Source organism: Natator depressus, chromosome 24 (genome assembly GCF_965152275.1).
Source record: "Natator depressus isolate rNatDep1 chromosome 24, rNatDep2.hap1, whole genome shotgun sequence".
Lineage (NCBI taxonomy): Eukaryota > Metazoa > Chordata > Testudines > Cheloniidae > Natator > Natator depressus.
The window spans coordinates 19,272,166-19,292,870 of record NC_134257.1 but is presented as its reverse complement, the minus strand read 5'-3'; the positions used below and the strand labels follow the sequence as shown (position 1 = coordinate 19,292,870).

At 53.9% G+C, this 20,705-nt stretch overlaps 1 protein-coding gene across 1 annotated transcript; it reads left to right on the top strand.

The window, feature by feature from the left end:
* Positions 1-136: 136 nt before the first annotated feature.
* Positions 137-19,483, top strand: LOC141977571 (phospholipase A2 inhibitor gamma subunit B-like). The gene is made up of 7 exons (XM_074939083.1): positions 137-146; positions 237-411; positions 15,261-15,310; positions 15,831-15,947; positions 17,466-17,600; positions 17,994-18,134; positions 19,096-19,483. The coding sequence occupies exons 1-7, from the start codon at positions 137-139 to the stop codon at positions 19,344-19,346; spliced, it is 879 nt and encodes a 292-aa protein (XP_074795184.1). The 3' UTR covers positions 19,347-19,483.
* The last annotated feature ends 1,222 nt before the right edge of the window (positions 19,484-20,705 follow it).

Below are 20,705 nucleotides of genomic sequence, written 5' to 3'. Positions count from 1 at the left end.
TGGTGCAGCCCGTATCAGGAAAGGACTTGTGCAAAATACAGGCCCTTCCTCTTCACAGGGGCACGCCTCAGTAGAAGAGCTTCTGGCATCTAGTTCATTACAGCCCGGGGGCTGGGAGCCAGGACTCCTGTGCTCTATGGAAGGAAGTGGGGGCCAGTTTTAAAGCGGTGGCTGTTGCTTAAGTGATTTCGCTGCTAAGACAGTGTCTGATGATCATTTCCGTTCATGGTTTGCAGCTTGTGGATCTCAGGGAGTAGGTGGGGTGGAGCATGTAGGAGACACAGAGTTAAGGGGAGTGAACTCAACACACAGGGGAGGGCTCAGGCGTGCTGGGGACAGACTCACGGACGCTTTGCTGGGCAAACACACGCCATCCAAGTTTCTCTCTGCGCTGGGTCCTGCGTTCCCCAGGTGAGTCGAGACAATAGGCAGAGGCCCCTCGTTGGGTCTGAAGGGAAATTTCCTTTCTAAAACCACCTAGAAGCCACAGAAATTTGCCACTGTCAAGGAAAACCAGGAGGACTCCCTGCCACTGGGTATGAGCAGGGTTAGGCTGTGAAACTCCCTGCCACTGGGTATGAGCAGGGTTAGGCTGTGAAACTCCCTGCCACTGGGTATGAGCAGGGTTAGGCTGTGAAACTCCCTGCCACTGGGTATGAGCAGGGTTAGGCTGGTTCTGGCTGCTGCTCTGCCCCCGGCCCAGCTCGGGCTGCAGCTGCTGCTGTCCCCTTAGCTCTGCCCTGCCTCAGCTCCAGGTTAAACGGAAATCAGGTGTTTTCAGCTCAAACTTTTTCACAGCAAGGGCCCCTGCATTGTTCCTAAATTTCAAGTTTTGTAACCCCCTTCCCCCCCAAAAAACCCAAAACTATTTTATTTTTTTCTGTTTTCAGCAGTTTTGGGCCACGTTCTTTTAATTTCTTGGCTGAAAATTGTCATATTTTCAAAGATCTGGACGAAAAATTGTCCAGGTTTGAGTCCAAAGATTTTGGCAGGTTTGGGCTAAAGATTGCTTAATTTTTGTCCCAACTCATTTGGTTTTCAGCTGAAAATTGCTCAGCTTCCAGAACATTTTGGCTGAAAATAGTTGGGACCGCAAACGTTTCTCAGGGTTTGACTTTTTTCAGCTTAAAGGTGGTTTGCTTTTGGCAGTTTCTGGGCCAAAAATTGTTCAGTTTTCTGCAGGAAACGTGACATTTTTCACCTTTTTTTTGCTGAAAATTGTTTGGGTTTTGATAGTTTGGCCTCAAAACATTGTTGGGTTTAGGCTGAAAATGATTCACTTTTTGGCCAATCATGGTTCCCTTTGTAGCAGTTCGTAGCCAAACCGTATCCCGGCTTTAGCGCTTTTCAACTAACGTTATTGTCTCTTTTCAGCTGAACAATTTTCATTTTCCGGCTGAATTTTTTTTAACCTGCAATTTTCCGCCAACGGTTTTATGATTTTCAGATTTTTGAGGTTTTCGGGGCGGCTGGGCGTGTGTGGTTCTGATATAATCTGACATTTACTCTGGGACTGGGAGCGGTAATCCAGTTCTACTCTTGCATAACATTGGTGACACAGTGTGAGGAAGCTGGGGGCGGGCTGATGGACAGAAGGAAGAAACACAGAGGCAAAGCTCAAATTACAACCAATTTGAAACCAGAGCTGCTGTCAAGGTCATTAGGAAGGTGATGGGAACCCCTGGAATGACTTTGCCAGCCTGGTAGAAACTCAGCTGCATTGCAGGGCCCTGGCTGTTTCCTCTGTTCCGTTCTGCATTTAAATGGGGCTTAAATTGAGTGTCAATGGGATGAACAAGGAAAAGGGACAAAAATGCCCTCAGAGCTTTGGCCCTTATGCCCAAATGTACCAGGAACTTTGCAAAGGTTATTACGAGATCTGGTGGAGGGGGGCAATATTGTTATAACGTATGCAATGAAAAGGAGAGACAGGTCCTGTGACTTTCCCAGGGACACAGAGTGATTGGAGGAGCTGAAAAGGGAACCCAGGCTCCTAGCCCTGCTGTAACCCATGAGATCCTGCTTCCGCCTAAGAGCGGGGCCTAGCACCCAGGAGTCCTGACTCGCAGGCCTTTGCTTTAATCCACCGGACCACACAGCTGACGCCAGAATATGGAAGTCCAGCCACCCAGGCCCCTGGCTTTACCTTCCTAGCCACCACTCTCCTCCCAGAGCTGGAGAGAGAACCCAGGAATCCTGGCAACCAGTTTTAACTACTAGCCTCCCCCTCACCCCTGTATGGAACCCAGGAGTCCTGACCGGCTGGCCTCCTTCCTCCTGCATTAACTAGACCCCACTTTCTTATGGAACCCAGATTTCCAAGGCCCACCCAACCCTACTCCACTGTGCCCTGCTTCCACTCTATAGAACCCAGGCATCCTGCTTCTCCCAAGGACAGGACCCAGAAGTCCGGCTGCTCTGTACCTTGCTTGACGCGCTGCCCACGTTGCCACCCCAAGCCTCTTAAGGGGAGTTGAATCATAGAATATCAGGGTTGGAAAGGACCTCAGGAGATATCTAGTCCAACCCCCTGCTCAAAGCAGAACCGATCCCCAACTAAATCATCCCAGCCAGGGCTTTGTCAAGCCTGACCTTAAAAACCTCTAAGGAAGGAGATTCCACCATCTCCCTAGGTAACGCATTCCAGTGTTTCACCTCCCTCCTAGTGAAAAAGTTTTTCCTAATATCCAACCTAAATCTCCCCCACTGCAACTTGAGACCATTACTCCTTGTCCTGTCATCTGCCACCACTGAGAACAGTCTAGATCCATCCTCTTTGGAACCCCCTTTCAGGGAGCTGAAAGCAGCTATCAAATCCCCCCTCGTTCTTCTCTTCCGCAGAGTTGGTTTCACTCATTCCTGTAATTCGATTTCCTAACAGGAAGAGAGGAGAATTTGTCCGTGTGCACAAATGTCGAAAGAGTGGGCAGGGTGTCACGGAGTGTGTGGTAGTCTGGGCCCTGCACCCCTCTTCCTGGGATTCACTGAGACTCTCAGCCAGCCAGTAAAACAGAAGGTTTATTGGACAACAGGAACACAGTCCAAAACAGAGCTTGTGGGGACACCCAGGACCCCTCAGTCAAGTCCTTCTGGGGGAGCAGGGAGCTTAGACCCCAGCCCTGGGGTTCCCTACGTTCCACCACCCAGCACAAAACTGATACCAACCCTCCCTCCCCCAGCAGGCTCCCTCCTGCAGCCTCTGTCCACATTCCCGGGCAGAGGTGTTACTTCCCCCTCCCACTCCCGGCTCAGGTTACCCGCTCTCAGGTCTCCTACCCCCAGTGAAACTCCCCTGCCACATTCCCAGGTCAACACTCCCCTCTCCCTGCTGCTTCACGCAGGGCCAGTGAGAAGAATAGAAATGTATATACTCTACCTGATGGTTTCTATATTACATCACAGCAGGTACCTGAGCCCTTCTGTATAAAGAGAAAGAGAGACAGGGACAGCCCAGAGCGAGAGACAGGGACAGCCCAGAGCGAGAGACGGGTACAGCTTTCCCACTCTGCAGAGTTAGCCACCGGCTTCACCCCACGGAAATTTTTTTCTAAGGAGCGTTTGGGTAAGTGATACACCTCCAGTCTGTTGATGCTGAAACCACTGGACCCCACTCCCCTGTCCAAGCCAGGATAGAACACGGGAGGCCTGGCTGCTAGCCCCACTCCTCCACCATATGAATGCTGATGAAGGCGAGAGCCAGCGTGCAAACGGGGTAACTGACAGCTGCAGCGGGGTCGTATCAAGGGAGAAGAACCGTTCAGCTCCAGTTCGCTACCCAGCGAGTGCAAACAGCTACCTGAGACTGAGGGGTGGGGTGAGGGGAGAGAGCCGCCCGCTGCCGCGCCGGAGAGGGGACTCGCTGACTCCCGTGTAAACTCTTGGACTCCTTCTGCCGGGAGCAGGGAAATCAGCTCCGCCCTGGCACAACAGAGCATGAGGGTGGCGGAGAGTGGGGAAACGGAGGCAGCTGCAGAGCACTGGCAATGCTGTGACACCCTGCAAGGGTGGGAAGCCCCCAGCACAGTGCAGGGGGACGGGGGGCAGAGGTAGCTGCCACTAGGAGGGAGGGGGAATGTCTCCCCCCAGCCTATGGCTCCCTGATGGCCTATGGAAAAGTGAGGGACTTCAACTGGGTTGGGGAGATGTCACAGCTGTGTGTTGTGTTCCTCCTCCCACAAGGGAACCTGGGGAGATGGTGCAGGGGCCCCAGGCCCTCATCTGTGGGGAGGGGGAACAGAGGTAATTTGGCTCTGGAGGAGGGATAAAAGTTTGCCTTTTTCCAGGCCCAGGGATCCCTCCGCTGTTCAAAATAGTGTGTGGCTGAGAGCCGCCTTGCAGAGACTGGGACATTGTGTATCAAGCACTGTTTGCAGTGGCAAGTTATTGCTTTGGGGGCGGGGGTGGTTTCCTGGTCCTGTTGGCAGCCGCGGGCACTCTGCAGGGAGACGTGGGACCAGGGGCAGTCTGCAAAAAAACAGCCTAAAACAAGGTTTGAGTTATTTATCACTACAGTATGGAGCAGCCTGTTTTGTCTCCCTCTCCTTTGTGGTTCTTGGGTGTGATTGTTTTGAATCTCCAGAAACAGAGTCACTTTATGCTGCAGCCTTCTGGCAGTACAATGTGTCCTTCTCCCACTGCGCCTCCGCGGCATGTTGGGCTGCTCTCCCCGGCAGCCAGGCCTGGGTGGAGAGAACCCAGGAGTCCTGGCTCTCAATCTGCCAGCTCTAACCCACTAGACCCCACTCCCCTCACCAGGGATAGAACCCAGGAGTCCTGACAACCGGATTTATCTACTAGGCCCCACTCACTCATCAATGGAACCCAGGAGTCCTGACCTGCAGGACCCCTTCCTCCTACATTTATTAGACCCAACATCCTTATGAAAACCAGAAATCCAGATTTCAAAGGCCCACTCAATTTTACTCTACTCTGCCCTGCTTTCCACTCTAAAGAACCCAGGCGTCCTGACTCCCACCCCCACTTCTCTAACCACAGGATCCCGCTTCTCATAGAATTATAGAACTGGAAGGGGACTCGCGAGGTCATCTATTCCAGTCCCCTGCACCCATGGCAGGACTAAGTATCATCTAGACCATCCCTGACAAGCGTTTGTCTGACCTGCTCGTAAAAATCTCCAATGATGGAGATTCCACTGTGACGGGTTTGGTCACAGATATCCCCTTGGGACTGCCACCTGACGTGCTGAAGTTACCTCTGAGGCCATTTTCCCTGCCAGCCTGGGACTCCAGAACCCTGCCTTGTTGAGCAAGACATGCTAGCCTGCTGCAACTCAGACCCAGGGTCTGAACCACGTCCCCCCAAAACTGCAGACTTAACTGAAAATGGCTTAGAAAGTGCTCCTGTCTCTAGCACCCAGATACCCAGTTCCCAATGGGATCCAAACCCCAAATAAATCCGTTTTACTCTATATAAAGCTTATACAGGGTAAACTCATAAATTGTCCACCCTCTATAACACTGATAGAGAGATACACACAGCTGTTTGTTCCCTCAGGTATTAATCACTTACTCTGGGTTTACTAATAAACAAAAGTGATTTTATTAAGTAAAAAAAGTAGGATTTAAGTGGTTTCAGGTAATAACAGACAGAACAAAGTAAGTCACCAAGCAAAATAAAGCAAAACCACGCAAGTCTAAGCCTAATACCTTAAGAAACTGTTTACAGGTAAAATCCCACCCTCAGAGATGTTCCAAGAAGCTTCTTTCACAGGCTAGACTCCTTCCTAGTCTGGGCCCAATCCTTTCCCCTGGTACAGTCTTTGTTAGTTCCAGCAGACATCTTAGGTGGGAAGCTGGGGTGTTTTCATGACTCCAGCCCCCTTTGTTCTGTTCCACCCCCTTCTACAGCTTTGGCACAAGGCAGGAATCTTTTGTCTCTCTGGGTCCCCACCCCTCCTTCTAAATGGAAAAGCACCAGGTTTATGATGGATTCCAGTATCAGGTGACATGGTCACATGTCCTGTGAGACCCCAAGCCTCCATTCTTCCAGGGCTGGCCTGCACGTACCCAGGAAGGTTTGCAAGTAAACAGAGCCATTTACAGCCAATTGTCCTAGGAGGCGAAGAAGAGGTGGGGCACGGGGGCGGAGGGAGCTTGGCAGCCCTGGAGCACTCACGCAGACAGTGCCTATGAATGATTTTTCTCCCTCCTCCTTGTAACAACCTTTTATGGGCTTGAAAACTGTTCTCATGTCCCCCCTCAGGCTTCACTTCCCCAGACTAGACAAAGCCAGTTTTTATAATCTTCCCTCATAGGTCACGTTTTCTAAACCGTTCACCATTTATATTACTCTGCTCTGAAGCGGGGGCAGGGGGAAGAGGCATTGGGGAAGGAAGGTGGGGGCTGGGGAGGGGATGGAGCGGTGGGGAAGGGACATGGGATGGGGAAGAGAAGGGGAGGGGGAAGTGGGGGCAGGGGGAAGAGGCAGTGGGGAAGGAAGAGGGTGAGGTGGGGAGGAGATGGGGCAGTGGGGAAGGGGCAGGGGATGGGGAAGAGAAGGGGAGGGAGGAAGCTGGAGCCCAGCCTGCGGCATCCCCTTGGCAGAAGCTGGGGCTCCCCTGTTCAGCAGGCCCATCGAACCCTCACCCTGATAAGCCCCACCTCCCCTGCATCTGTGCCACCCCGAAGAACCCCCCTGACACCCTCCCCACTGAGTCCCAACCACCTACACCTGGATGCCCACCCAAATGAACCCCACCTCCCCTGCACCTAGACCCCCCCCACTGAGCCCCAAACACCTTCACCTGGATCCCCTGCAGAGTCCCATTTGCCCCTGCACCTGGAACCCCTCAATGAGCTTCTGTGCAGCCAGATCTCCCACTGAGCCGCCCGCACCCAGATTGCCCCACAGCGAACTCTCTTACCCCCACCTGGATCCCCCCACACTAAGTCCCTCTGCACTTGGATCCTGCTGCTGGGCTGAGCCTGCTCACCCACACCTGGTGTGCCTGGCACAGGGGGGCAGGGCCCCAGGGTGTTGCTGGGACAGGCCTGGCCCTTGCATTGTGTCAGGGTCGGGTGCAGCCTCACTGCCGAGTCCCTGTCCCGGGATGGGGTGGGGGGAGGCTGCAGGGATCTCCCACCTCCATGCAACCAGTGGCCTGTGCTCCCCACTGCCATGTTGGAGCCTCCACATTTATTTATTGACAAATACAATTTGCAGAATTTTAAACTATTACACGCAGAATTTTTATTTTTTTGGTGCAGAATCCCCTCAGGAATATGGGGTGCTGTGCAGCTGTAATGGTGGGCTGTGAGGAAAGTGGGGGGCAGTGGGGAGATCTATGGGCAGGGGGTGCTGGGCATAAGGGTGGGCACTGGGCAGGGGGGCAGTGTGGTGCGGGCCCACCCTCAAGGGGAAGGGTCATGCTGGCAGCACAGGGCTGGGCAGGCTGGTGTGCGTCTGGCAGCTGCAGATTTGTAAACCGTGCCCTCCTGCTGGGCTGTGTGGAGCGGGGCTGCTCCCGCTGCGCTGGGCCTCATTGCCCCCAGCCTGCCCTTCACTCTCGAGACTGAGCATCCCGCCCCCCTGCACCTTGTCCCATGGGGGCCCACAAATATGTGTGGTGCTGGGCCCACAAAAACTTAATCCAGCCCTGCCTGTGAATGATACTGGACATTGTGTATGGAGGACCGTTTGCAATAGCAAGATATCACTTTAAGAGTGGGTGAATGGGGGAGTAGGGTTTCCTGGCCTGCTGGCAGTCTTGGAGGCTCTGCGGGGAAGTGTGGGACTGGAGGCAGTCTGGAAAGAAACAGCCTAGAACAAGGTGGGCAAGTTGTCTCTTGGTGCCGTAGGGAGCAGCCTGCTTTGTCTCACTCTGTTGAAGAAGCAGCCTGCTTTGTCTCCCCCGTTTTTGTGTTCTTGTGTGTGATTGTTCTGGATTCCAGAAAAAGAGTCACCTTAAACCACAACCTTCCAGCAGGAGCATTTCAGGTTTGTCTCTGACTTCTCCTGCTGGGTGCCACAAACATACCAGCTGCCAAGGGCTCAGTGCTGTGGCTACCCCAGAGCTGTGGCAAATAGCTCCGTCCTTCCACCCACCCTGTCAGCTGGATTGTGCATGTGGAATCCTTCATCTGAACTCATTTCAGCCCCCAACTTGAGTTTCGAGTGATGCTTAGTTGATGGTGTGTCCCTCCATCATAACAAAAGGCCAAGTACAGTTCCGCTGTCCTTGAGTCACATAATCAGGATAATAACAGTTTATTCCTGCCCCAATAACAGAGAAACTGGGGCTCCTACAGCAGCCAAAGTGACCATCTAGGCAGGGTGGGTGTGCCTATGCAAATGAGATCAGCCCCTGAAGTTCTTTTCCACAACCCACCATGACTCGCCACCAGATGTCAGGGTAGAGCTCATCCTGACTCTGCTTACATCCTCCCCCCAGCCGAGAATTTGTCGTCCCAACCAATCACACTCCCTATTATACCAATTCACTGGTTCCCTCCAAAGGGCCTCAGAAAGCCCACTTCAGCTTTCACAAGCCTGTGTGCTAAGTGTGTTGGCTCCTCACTAGTCACCCCAGGTGCCTCCTAAGTTAACCGTTTTACTGGTCTTATTACCCTGTCTCGTCTATTGGAATTTTTGTTGCAGGGGTAGGCAGGAAATCTTCTTGAGCGATGAATGGAGAGGTTTCCTTTGAGGATCCCTCAGCTACTGGCATAGGCCTCTGCATCTCCGGTTCTGACCGTGGAAGGTCCAACGTGACTAGGGCCCCCTCCCCCTGGATGTCTCCACTGTCCAATAACCTGTGTGCATCATCACAGGGGGGTCCCATCAGCGGCACAAGGGTGCCAGTAACGGGCCTAAATACCTCTGCCATGGGGTTTAGGGAGGAGGAGGGGGAGCTCTCTCCTGGTTCAGCTGATCGAGACTGAAATCTTGTCTCCATTCCAGGATACACCATGGTTGTGTCTTCCTCCTCAGACTCACTCTCGGATGTGCTGAATAGGGGTACGTTAGCTGCAGGGGGCCCGCTGTCCATGTTGGATGGTGGCTTTGGTCTAGCACTTCTGTTCTGCCCGTCTGCCCTGTCGTGGCCCATCTCATAAGGGATGCTTACCAATTCCCCCACAGGGAGCAAAAGGTTTCTATGCACAGTCTTTATTTGCCCTGGACCATCTTCAGGTTTGATCTTGTAGACCGGCAGATCTCCCAGCTTTTCCATCACCAGGTAAGGTATTGCCTTCCATCCATCAGCTATCTTGTGTTTGCCAGCAATACCCAAATTTCGCAGCAGGACTCTGTCCCCCGGCTGGAGCTCCTGCGAACGCACTCTAGCATCATATCGATGTTTGTTGCGGTCTGCGTTCTTCCGAGTCGCAGCGGTAGCTAAGCGATAAGCATCCCGCAGCTTTTCCCTTAGTCGGGATACATATTGCTGGTGAGTTTCATAGCTATCTCCATCCTCTGAAACACCAAAGCACAAGTCTATGGGTAATCTTGGTTCTCGCCCAAACATCAAGAGATATGGGGTGACTCCCGTAGCATCGTTCTTTGTGGCATTGTAGGCATGCACCAGAAATGCGACATGCTGGCTCCAGGTTGCCTTCTGCTCTGGTCGCAAAGTCCCCAACATGTCTAATAGGGTTCGGTTGAACCTCTCTGGCTGAGGATCACCTTGGGGGTGATAAGGCGTTGTCCTAGACTTTTTAATTCCTGCTATCTTCAGCACCGCCCTCAGAAGGTGACTCTCAAAATCCCGCCCCTGATCAGAGTGTATCCGAGCCGGGAATCCATAGACTGAGAAATATTTGTCCCACAATACTCGAGCGACGGTGGTGGCCCTCTGATCACGTGTGGGGTATGCCTGTGCATACCGTGTAAAATGGTCAGTCACTACTCGAACGTTCCCAACATTCCTCTTGTCTGCCTCTACAGACAAGAAATCAATGCACACCAGCTCCAAAGGTTTGCTGCTGGTGATGTTCTTGAGATATGCAGCCCTCGTGGGCAGAGTTTTCCTTTGAACACGTCGAGCGCAAGTCTCACATTTCCTGCGAACATCTTCAGCCATTCGGGGCCAATAGAACCTACTACGAATCAGTTCCAGGGTCCTCTCCATCCCTAAATGCCCAAAGTCATCATGCAGGGCCCTCATGGCCAGGGCTCTGTACTCTCTTGGCAGCACTAGTTGTGCTCGTTGCTTTTGTAAAGGGGCGGTGGTCATTCGGTGTAGCACTCCCTGAATCAGTTTTAGTTTGGTCCATTCTCTCAATAGTAGTTTACCCTCCGGGTTAGGTGGGACAACCGCAGCTGGGCTTCGCCCCTCCCTTTTGGCAAGTAGTGTATCACGAATGTCAATATCTTGCCGCTGGGCTTCTTGCCAGTCAGCCGCATTGAGCATGGGCAAGGGAGATTGGTCCAATGCAATATAGTTCACTGAAGCAGAAGGCATGCATTCAGGGGGCAGGCCCAAAGTTTCTGCAACACATCCCTGAAGGCTCTCTCGGGCCTCTGGCTCTCGGCGACTCACACTGCAAATAGCTCTCACTCCATCTGTGGGTATCACAGCAACTTCTGGAGCCTGCGGATGCCTGGACAATGCATCTGCATCTACATTGCTTCTCCCTGATCAGTACTGAATGCTGAACTCATAGCTAGCCAAGGCGGCCACCCATCTCTGCCCTGTAGCATCCAGCTTAGCACTTGTTAACACATAAGTCAGTGGATTGTTGTCTGTCCACACCTGGAACTGAGCACCATACAAGTAGTCTCGAAATTTCTCAGTGATGGCCCATTTCAAGGCCAAGAATTCCAGCTTGTGGGTGGGATAGCGAGTTTCACTATCAGACAGTCCTCGGCTGGCAAAGGCTACAGGTTTACGTTTGCCTTCCACTTCCTGGTACAGGACTGCTCCCAGACCCTCCAAACTGGCATCAGTATGCAGGATAAAGGGTTTGCTTGGGTCAGCAAAAACTAGGACTGGAGCATGAGTTAGGCAAGTAATGATTTCTCGAAAAGCCCTTTCACATCTCTCATCCCACCGTGGCCCAAATGGTTCGAAGGGGCCATAGTGCCTCTGCACAGGAGGCTTTGGGGACCTCCCCTTATTCTTGGTCTTAGATTTGTTCTTGCTGGACTGGTGTCCCCTGGTGAGATCATTCAGAGGCTTTACAATCGTAGTATAGTTTTTCACAAATCTGCGGTAGTAGCCACTAAATCCAAGAAAGGCCTTGAGTTCTCTGTAGTTACTTGGACGTGGCCATGTAGTGAGTGCTTCTATTTTATTGGGATCAGTACTCACACCCTCTTGGGACACGATGTGACCCACATACTTCACTGAGGTTCTGCAGAACTGGCATTTGTCAATTGAAAGCTTCAGACCATAATCCTCCAACCGATCAAGCACTTTAAGAAGTCTTTCTTCATGCTCCTCTAAGGTTCTTCCAAACACAATCAGGTCATCCAAATAAACTAACACTTGCAGTAAATTCATGTCTCCCACAACTTTCTCCATGAGACGTTGAAAGGTGGCAGGTGCTCCAGAAATCCCTTGGGGCATGCATTTGAACTGATAAAACCCTAATGGGCAGATGAAGGCTGTCTTCTCCTTATCTTCTTCTCCCAGAGGGATCTGGTAGTATCCACTTCGAAGATCCAACACAGAGAACCACTGGCTTCCCAGCAAACAGTCTAAGGCATCTTGCACTCGAGGCATAGTGTACTGGTCGACCACAGTACGGCTGTTTAGAGTGCGGTAGTCAATACACGTCCGGATTTTCCCATTCTTTTTACGGACCACCACAATGGGTGAGGCATATGGGCTGCGGGACTCTGTAATGATGCCATTCGCAGCCAGCTCCTCAGGATGATGTCGCACATCTTCCATCTCAGAGAGAGCAACCTTCCTAGATCTCTCCCTGAAAGGTCGAGAGTCATGTAGTCTGATATTGTGCTCTACTCCCTTTGCACATCCCACATCCCACTCATGCAGTGAGAACACCTTGGATCTTTCACAGAGTTTCTTCCTCAGGCGATCTTTCCAGTCCTCGGACACTGGTGAATCTCCAAAGTCAAACTTTGCTTGGTCTACTGTTGGAACTTGAGTTTCACACTGGGGTTTTACAATCGACTCAGGCTCAAAGAGGTCTGCTGTCTTTTGTCCTTGCTTCACAACAACATCACGACTCGTTTCATTAGCAATCAGTATAGTCACCCTTTCCTGGGCTTCAACGGGTAGAGTTATGACTCCACTGGGGACCAGCACTCCTTCAGGGAGCTCTCCTCCCATCGGCTGCTCTAACATTGCTAACGTCCGTTTACTGCCTTTCAGTCAGGTACTCAAGACAAGCACTTCTTGCTCCGTCCTTGCAGGCACTACTAAGGGGGTCATGCCCGCGTACTTCAGTGCTCCAAGCGGTAGCTCAGATGTGTCCCTTTTAGCGCTCTCAATTTTCCTGTAGGCTTCAGCACAAAGCGTATGGATCATCAGGGTATTCAGGTACTGGTCCCCAGCCCGCCTTCTGCAGTAATCCGCGAGTACCTTGAAGAGACTGGAGTTGATCCCTATCAGCACAGACACATCAGAGGTCCCTTTAGGGTCAGGGCATATTAAGGCAGCTGTGTCTACCTCTTCTCTTACCCCAGCAACCTCCTCTGGGAATTCCAGGTGCACGATGACATACCCTTGGTAGGGGTATTCATCCATGCTGAGGCCACACAGGCCAAGGCCAGTCAGTGGCTGTATAGGCAGGTGCCTAAGCATCTGCTGGTAGAATGACTGAAATATAATAGTCACTTGAGATCCAGTGTCAAGCACTGCTTTACACTCCACCCCTTCAATCCTCACCGTGACCTCTGCTCGAGGCCCTATCAGTCCTGCGGGGATCCCAGCTGGACAGTCTTTTCTGGGGGAATCTTCAAATCCTGCAGACCTGGGGGGTCCCCGTCCCCAGACCCTCTGGCAGCTACCGGATCTCTCCCAACTGATCCTCAGCTTTCCATACACTAAGGAGGGGTTTTCTTCATTACGGCACTTGGCAGCACCGTGCCCATCCTGACCACATCGGTAGCAGAAGAATTGACCTTTCCCCCTTCGTCTGGGTTGGATGGTGGCTCTAAGTGCGGGCTTCTCAATCGCCACCGTTTGAGGCTCCTTATTCCTGGAAGTCTGAACTCGGTCAACGGTACTTTGCCGCTCAGCTATCCGTTCCGTCAGGACCTGCATTTGTTGGGCAAGTTCCTCTCTGGTGCTCACCATCAGTACACTGGCCGTTGGCAGTGGTGTTGTGCTGGCTGGATCCGATGTTTGGGCTTCCCAAAACTCACGGGCAGCCTGCCTTTCCTCCTCCTCTCTGACCTCTTTCATCAGCTGGGAGTAACTTGGGGGATGTTCCCGTCGTTCTCTAAGCTGGAGATGAAGTAGAATCGGGTTCTGACACTGAGTTCCTCTTACAATTTGAGCCAGTCTGGTCTGATCCATCTGCTCAGCAGTCACTGCTCCCCTCATGACAGCTCTCTGAAGCAATCTCCAGTCTCTGGATGTAGGCTGAAGCCTTCTTGCCTTTTTGCTGTCGGGAATTAAGGAACTTACAGTAGCTGTCTTCAGGGCCCTCTACGCTCCCAAAGGTGTGTTCAAGGGCCTCTAGGCAGTCCTTCACACTGACCCCAGGGTCAGTGAGCTTCAGGGTGCAAATCACATCTAATGCTGGGCCGCCACGGCTCTCTAGGAGGCATCTTCGCTGTTCGGCATCTGGTAGGGCCCACTCTTGCAGCAATTCAGTGGTATGCGCCAACCAGGGTTCAAACTCCTCCTCCCCAGCAAACAACCTTAACTGACGACAAGAGTTTGACGCAGCATGGGACAGCACAACCTTTCCCAGCGTTTGCCCCAGAGCTTCTGTCCAATCGTCGGCCGAGGCTGCAGCCTCTGAGCTGGAAGCTGCTGAGCCAGGGCCCAACAAACCTGACATATTAGCCATTATAAAGACAGTAATTTCCTCACAATATAAGCACAAACAAAACAAAATATAAATTGTTTCCCAATGTAGTGGATCACTCAATAGGTGCTTGCGGGGGGTACTGACTCAGGGATCCCGAATGAGACCCCCAAAATGTAACCCTTCTGCCTGTCAGAGTTGGCAGCAACAAGGGCCGGGGTCAGGATCTAGGGGATCTGTTCCAATAACACAATGCAAAACTGGCTCGAGCCCCCACCCAGTGACCTGGGACAAATCTATACCACCCCCGCTGGGCGCCTCCAAGAGGCAATACTTCCCCTCTCGCAAGCACAGAGTCTGAGTGTAGCAAAAAAGCCTTTTAATAACAGAGAGAAACAATGTGGCATTATGTTGGGGAGACACCACCAACAGGATTCATAACACAACCCATGAGCAAAAAAAAACCCACCCCAAGCAAATTGGGGCGTGTCCTTTCCCTTTGGTTCTTGAGTCCAGCAACCCAAAATCACCCAAGTCCCAAAAGTCCAACAACCCAAAAGTCTCTGTCCCTGGTCAGGGCAGGCCCAGAGTTCAAAAGTTTATCTGCAGAGTTTTACCTCCCTACCTGGGTGGAGAAGAGTTAAGGGGCACCTTACGTGGTCCAAAGCTGATGGCCCCACCTCTCCATGGGGCTCCGCTCTGCCAGCCACCCCCATGAGCTGCTCCGCCAGCCGCTCCGCTCCACTCGCCGTCCCGCAAACTGCTCTACCATATAGCTTCAGGCTCCCCCACTACTTAACACAACACTCAGTGATTTCAGCTCTTAGTCAGTTCAGCTCTTTTGTGATTTCAGCTTGTAGTAGGAGAGGCCCAGGGCTGATGCACCATTAGCCCAAAGTGAGCTCAGCAGCCTGTAACTAGACTCCTAATAGAATCAAAATCAGCTCTGATATTCCACAGTGGAGAGATGAGGAAGTACAATTAGCACATAAACCCCTCACCAAATAACCCAGCCTCTCTCCATTCACTGGGTTTTGGAACCCATGACCCTTGCCTAGCGAGTGCTGCTTAGTTGATGGTGAGTCCCTCCATCATAACAAAAGGCTGAGTACAGTTCTGCTGTCCTTGGGTCACATAATCAGGATAATAACAGTTTACTCCTGGCCCCAGAGAAACTGGGGCTCCTACAGCAGCCAAAGTGACCATCTAGGCAGGGTGGGTGTGCCTATGCAAATGAGATCAGCTCCTGAAGTTCTTTTCCACAACCCACCATGACTCGCCACCAGAAGTCAGGGTAGAGCTCATCCTGACTCTGCTTACAGTTGCATTAGCGCCGATCTCCTGCTTCCTCCTCAGCGTGGAGACTTCTCTTGTCGTCTGCATCCTCGCTGCTCTCCTGGCCACGGGTGAGTGGGGTCTGTTCCTACAGGGGCTGATTTCCTAACTTCTCCAACGTGCCAACAGCTCAGAGCTGCCTGTCAGATAAAATTGTTCCTGAACGTAACCGAAAAGCAGTCGGAGAATAATGAGGGCTGGGCTGGGAGCGTCCGAGTGACAGCGTCCGAGGCGGAGGGGGCTGGAAGTCACAAAGTCCCTGTGACAGAGAGTGAAACAATTCTGGAAAAGGGAGGAAATATTTACACTTTAAATCACTAGAACCCAATCGTGACTGGGCACATTTCAGAGCTGGCCAGAAACCAGGGGCATTCCTGAAAGGGGATTTGCACCACGAGTTTGTCTGAAAGGAAACAGATCTGAATTTCACACACATGAGCTCAAGAGAATATAAAAGGCATTTCTACATCATGATCCCCAGTTGGCGTCAATGGGGCCAGATCCGCAGCTGGGGTCAGTTAAATTCAGGGGAAAGTGAGGGGGCAAGGAAGGGACAAATCTAGACCCGCCCTGTTCTCTCTCCTTCTCCAGGGGCCTGTCTGCAGTGTGAGGTTTGCGCTGGAGTTGGAAACAGCTGCACGGGCAGCATGCAGACCTGCGCCCCTGGACAAGACTCTTGCGGCATCTCTCTCACTGAAGTCATAGTGGGTAGGTGAAATAGATCCTTATCAACATGGGTCAGGGAACAGGCTGGGGAGCCAGGACTCCTGGGTTCTACTCTACACCTTCCCCCGGGACAGGAGTGGGGTGGCTGGGTTCGAACAGGCAATGACTGGGAGCCAGGACTCCTGGGCTCTGTGCGGCCCCCTGTGGGCTCGTGCACCAAAGGCATCTCAGTGGGTCTCAGATGCAAGGCCCAGCAACTTCCCAGTGGCTGCAGTTTTTCCAGTTCAAACGCTGTCCTGGCGACAGGTTTGACGTGCCGCGTCGGTAAAGGAAGGCGCCCTTACCGTGTAGAGAAGAAGAGGTGCTAGGAAGGATGATGCAGTTGTGATGAGCTGTATGAACTGGACAGAGCAAGGTTGCAGTAAGAAAGCGTCTCAGGGCAGGTGTCAGTGCCGGGAGCTTGGGGAAGGGGCTCTGGGACCCCCAAAGTCGCGGTGACTGCCATTGAAGCATCTGCTGGCCTCTGGTGGCCCCATGTGTCCACTGAATCCATCCAGGTGACTAGCCAGCCAGGGGGTCAGGGGCCCACTGAGGATGGGATCTGCAAAAGCCAGCACGCTGAGTGGGAGCCACCTAAGCAGCCAGTAGGAAATGCCGAGGCGAGGGGTGTGGCCTAAGCCCGGCCCCCACCCGGAATTTGGCCCTACGTCTTGGCTTCATGGAGGCACCCGGCTCTGGTTGGGATCCACAGCTGGAAACCCCTCGCCGGGAGTCGGGCGTCTGAACCGGGTCAGCCTTTCCTTGCAGAAGACAGCTGTGGAGGAAGGGCTGCCAGGAGACCCCAGTGGTGGGGCACTCAGCTGGGCCCTGGGGGAGCCAAGTTCAAATCCCCACTTGGCCCAAATCGGGTTGGAGACTTCAGCCCAGATCCCTCCCCTCCTACGGTTGTGCCTGGCCCCCTGGATCCCGGTGGGTCTCTCTGTCTCCCTGTTGAAGCCACCCCACCTTGTATGAAATAGTTAAACATTCCCTGGAACCTGATTCCCCCACGTCCACAGGGAGCGTCTGACCCACTGGGCTCCTGGGTATCTGGTGGGAGCAACCCAGCATCTCCTCCCCTGGCTGGGCTTTGTGCAGGGCCGGATCCGGTGGGCGTGCTCCGAGGGCATCCCCTGGATCAGGCCCCGAAGGTGATATCGGAAGGGGAATGCCTAGACTGTGACTCCCGCCACGGCTAAGCGGTGGCTGGATGCCTAGTGTCGGGATCTCAGCGGCCCGGCACATACCCCCGGGTGGGAACTTCGGCAGTGAAAATACTTTCTCGGTAAGAGATTTGGGGCCCCCAGGTTTAGGTGGCCCCTGAGTGGGGAGCTGGAGGATCTAAGTGCTGGGTTTAGGTTCTGAAATGGCTTTCTCTAGCCCTGTAGGACCTCGGGTGAGTCACTTCCCCTCTCTGTGCCTCAGTTTCCCCATGGGTAGAGGAAGACTAATGGTACAGGGTGTCGTTGTGAAGGTGGGGTGGGAGTGGAAGGGGAATCTCAGACTTCTCCTCTTGTGCAGAGGGAGAGAGGACACAGAGCTTTCTCAAGGGCTGTATCCCATCCAGCGAATGTAATGCCGGCCCCCTCTCTATGAATTTTGGGAAGGGAATGACAGCAAGGACGAGCATCGCTTGCAGAACAACCACCGTGACAGGTACCTCTCCGCATCTCCGCCTCTCCTGCCCCATCCCCTGCACCTCCGGCTGCCTGGAACCTGCCCCACGATAACGTCCCAGGCCTGGTCCTCCCGCCCTGCGGGGGGCGCCCCGTGGACTAACACTGAGCCCCTGGCTGGGTGGAGTTTAGTGAGCGGGGCTCTAGGCTCCCACCAGGTGTGAACCCGGCTGGCCCCACCCGGGGTGGGGTCCAGGGCTCCCTGCTGCAAACCCCTCCCTTGCCCCTGCTGCCCCCGGCGTCCCTGGAGCTACAGCGCCCCCTGCAGGGGGCCCCCGGGGCTGAGCTCTGCAGCCCCCAGCTGCTCTCCCGGCCCCGCCCCATCCTGGGGCTCGTACCCCGAGCTGACTGCGTTTGCTCCGCTTCTTCCCAGCGCCCCCGGCCGACCCCAAACCCAGTGGCCGGCGCTGCCGGGGCTGCTACGTGTTGAATGCTGCTCAATGCAACGAGCAGACCACAGAGTGTGCTGGATCCGAGACCCAGCGTCTTGACGCCGCTGGGATCGTAACGATTGGTAACTTCAGTTCATTTATTCCGGCGTTGTTTTTCCTTTGCTGTTTCTTCCCCTCCCCCGCCCCCCTCGTAGGGCAGAAGCGGGACGCTGGGTAGGGGCCCTAGGGAAAGGTATCGGCTGCAGATCAGGACTCCTGGGTTCTATTCCCAGCGGTGGCCTCCGGTGTGACCTTGGGCCAGTGTCTCCCCCTCCCTGGGCCTCTGGTTCTCTTTCTCTCCATTGCCTGTATAAAGTTTAATCTGTAAACTCTTTGTGGTAGGGCCTGGCTTAGTCCTGGGAACCCCTGTTTTTTAGGCACTGGACAGACCCCTGACCAAGATTTGGGTCCCCTCTTGAGCCAGGTGCTGCTCAAGACCTTTGACTGAGATCAGGGTCCCCTCTTCTGCCAGATGCTGAAGGATGCCCAGTGAGATACAGTCCCTGCCCTCAAAGAGCCTGCAATCTAAGCAGGCAAACAAAGGCTCTTTCTCCCCATTTTAAAGATGGGGAAACTGAGGCACAGAGCAGTGCCGTGACTTGCCCCATGTCACACAGGAAGCCTGTGGCAGAGCTGGGATCTGAACCTTGTTTTGCGGCGTCCCATCATGGTGCCTTAATTCACTACAAAGCCCCCTTCTTGGAGATCCCAGCACTGCCACCAGCACTGAGCTGCTTCTTTGTAGATGAGCCGTGTGGCTAATACAGGCCTCATCCAATCTAGATGTTGTCAGTGGGCTCTGGATCGGGGCGGCAAGTGACTGGTTTACAGGCACACAGCGGGACTGTGTCTGAGCGGAGAAGGGGGAAGCCATCCCGGGCCAGACAGGCTGGCGCGAGCAGACAGATGGGGAAATGAAGGCTGTGGGGGTCTGGGGAGGGGAGTTTGGGGGGGCCCAGAGGAGGAGGAGGCCATTGTGTCCTAGTCCAGCTGGGGGAGTGGAGCTGTTTCCCTGGCAATCACCTGTTTCTCCCAAACACGCAGGTGGAAGTCAAATACAGACCATCATGAAGGGCTGCGCTTCTGAGTCCTTCTGCGCCCAGATAAAAGCGGGTTCGGGGACCGTCGCAGGGATCGGTGCAGATCTAACCACAGTCAAATGCACAGTGGCCTCCGGCGTGGCAGGGGCGGCTCCGGAAACCACAACCTCCAGCGTGGCGGGCGCAGCTCCGGGACCAGCCGGGCACCTCCTCCCGGCCCTCCCTGGGCTCCTCCTGCTGACGCTTCTCTCCTGATTCCCCACCCGGTGCAACGGCCCCACCGCACTGAAATCCACCCCGCAGCCTGGGTTAGCCGCTCTCCCCCCGGCAGGGGTTCTCTGCTCCCGGACGCACTCACATCCCTCTGATGTTGCTTCACTGAATAAAACACACTGGAGACCAAACTCTCTGGAATTGCATTTATTTATTTCTTTCAAACGGGAAAAATTTAATTCTCGTGGGTGGGACCATCGAGAAGCCTGTTAGGAACAGAAGCGAGGCCACAGCTAGCCACTCTCCTGTCCCAGACAGTGGCACACCCAGAACGTCCAGGGCAGTGCCCAGAACATGGCGATATTGGAGAGACCCAGCCCTGTCTTCCCCTCCCGGCTTCTGGTAGGCAGAGGTTTAGGGACACCCAGAGCATGGGGTTGTGTCTCTGAGCAGCTTGGCTAATTGCCAGTGATGGCCCTATCCTCCAGGAATGGATCTAGTTCTTTTCTGAACCCTGCTATACTTTTGCCCATCGCCACATCCCCTGGCAACGAGTTTCACAGGTTCATTGTACATTGCAGGGGAAAAGCACGGCCCCTTGTTTGTATGAAACCTGCTGCCTGTCCATTTCATGGGGTGACCCCAGGTTCTGGTGCCGTGGGGCAGGGGAAATAGCAGTTCTCTAGTCACTTTCCCCACCTCATGGCATGATTTTCTTACTCTTTGTCTCATCCCCCCCGAGTCATCTTGTTGCCAAGCTGAAAGGCCCCAATCTTTTTAAGCTCACCTCATAAGGAAGCCATTCTGTGCCCTAAGATCAGGCTCAGAAAGACCCCAGTGGGGAAATTAGGCAGCCCAGTGTCCCGGGCACCAGGCTTGGGGCTCTGAACTGCCCGGAATGAAGTTCAGACAGGACCCTCCTGCAGTGACTCCCCTCGGGCTAGACTCACACCCGGGACAGCCTCTGACCTCGGAGCACTCAACCCCCTGTTCACACTGTGAGCCCCCCGAATCGTACACCTGTGAAAACGCTACCCACCCCCCAAAGGGCCCTGCCCCCAACTTCACCGTCAGCAGTGACCCTCAGCCAGCGTGTGACACAGAAGGGTTTATTAGGCTACGATTATCTCACCGAGGTAATGGAATCCGTGACTTCCAGAGACCTCCGTGACATTTTTTGCTTCAGCCCCGGGGCAGCAGGGCTGGAGCTGTCAGCCAGTGGGGGCCCCAGAGCTCTCAGTTACCACAAGCGGCAGGGCCCCCCGCAGCTCCTGGCCACCAGCCCCAGAGCTCCGTGCCGTGGCAGGTGGCAGGGGGCTCCCACTGTTCCCAGTCGCTTTGGGTGTGAAGGGGGCCCCCGCAGCTCCCAGCCACCACGGTGGCGGGGAGGAAACCCTGAAG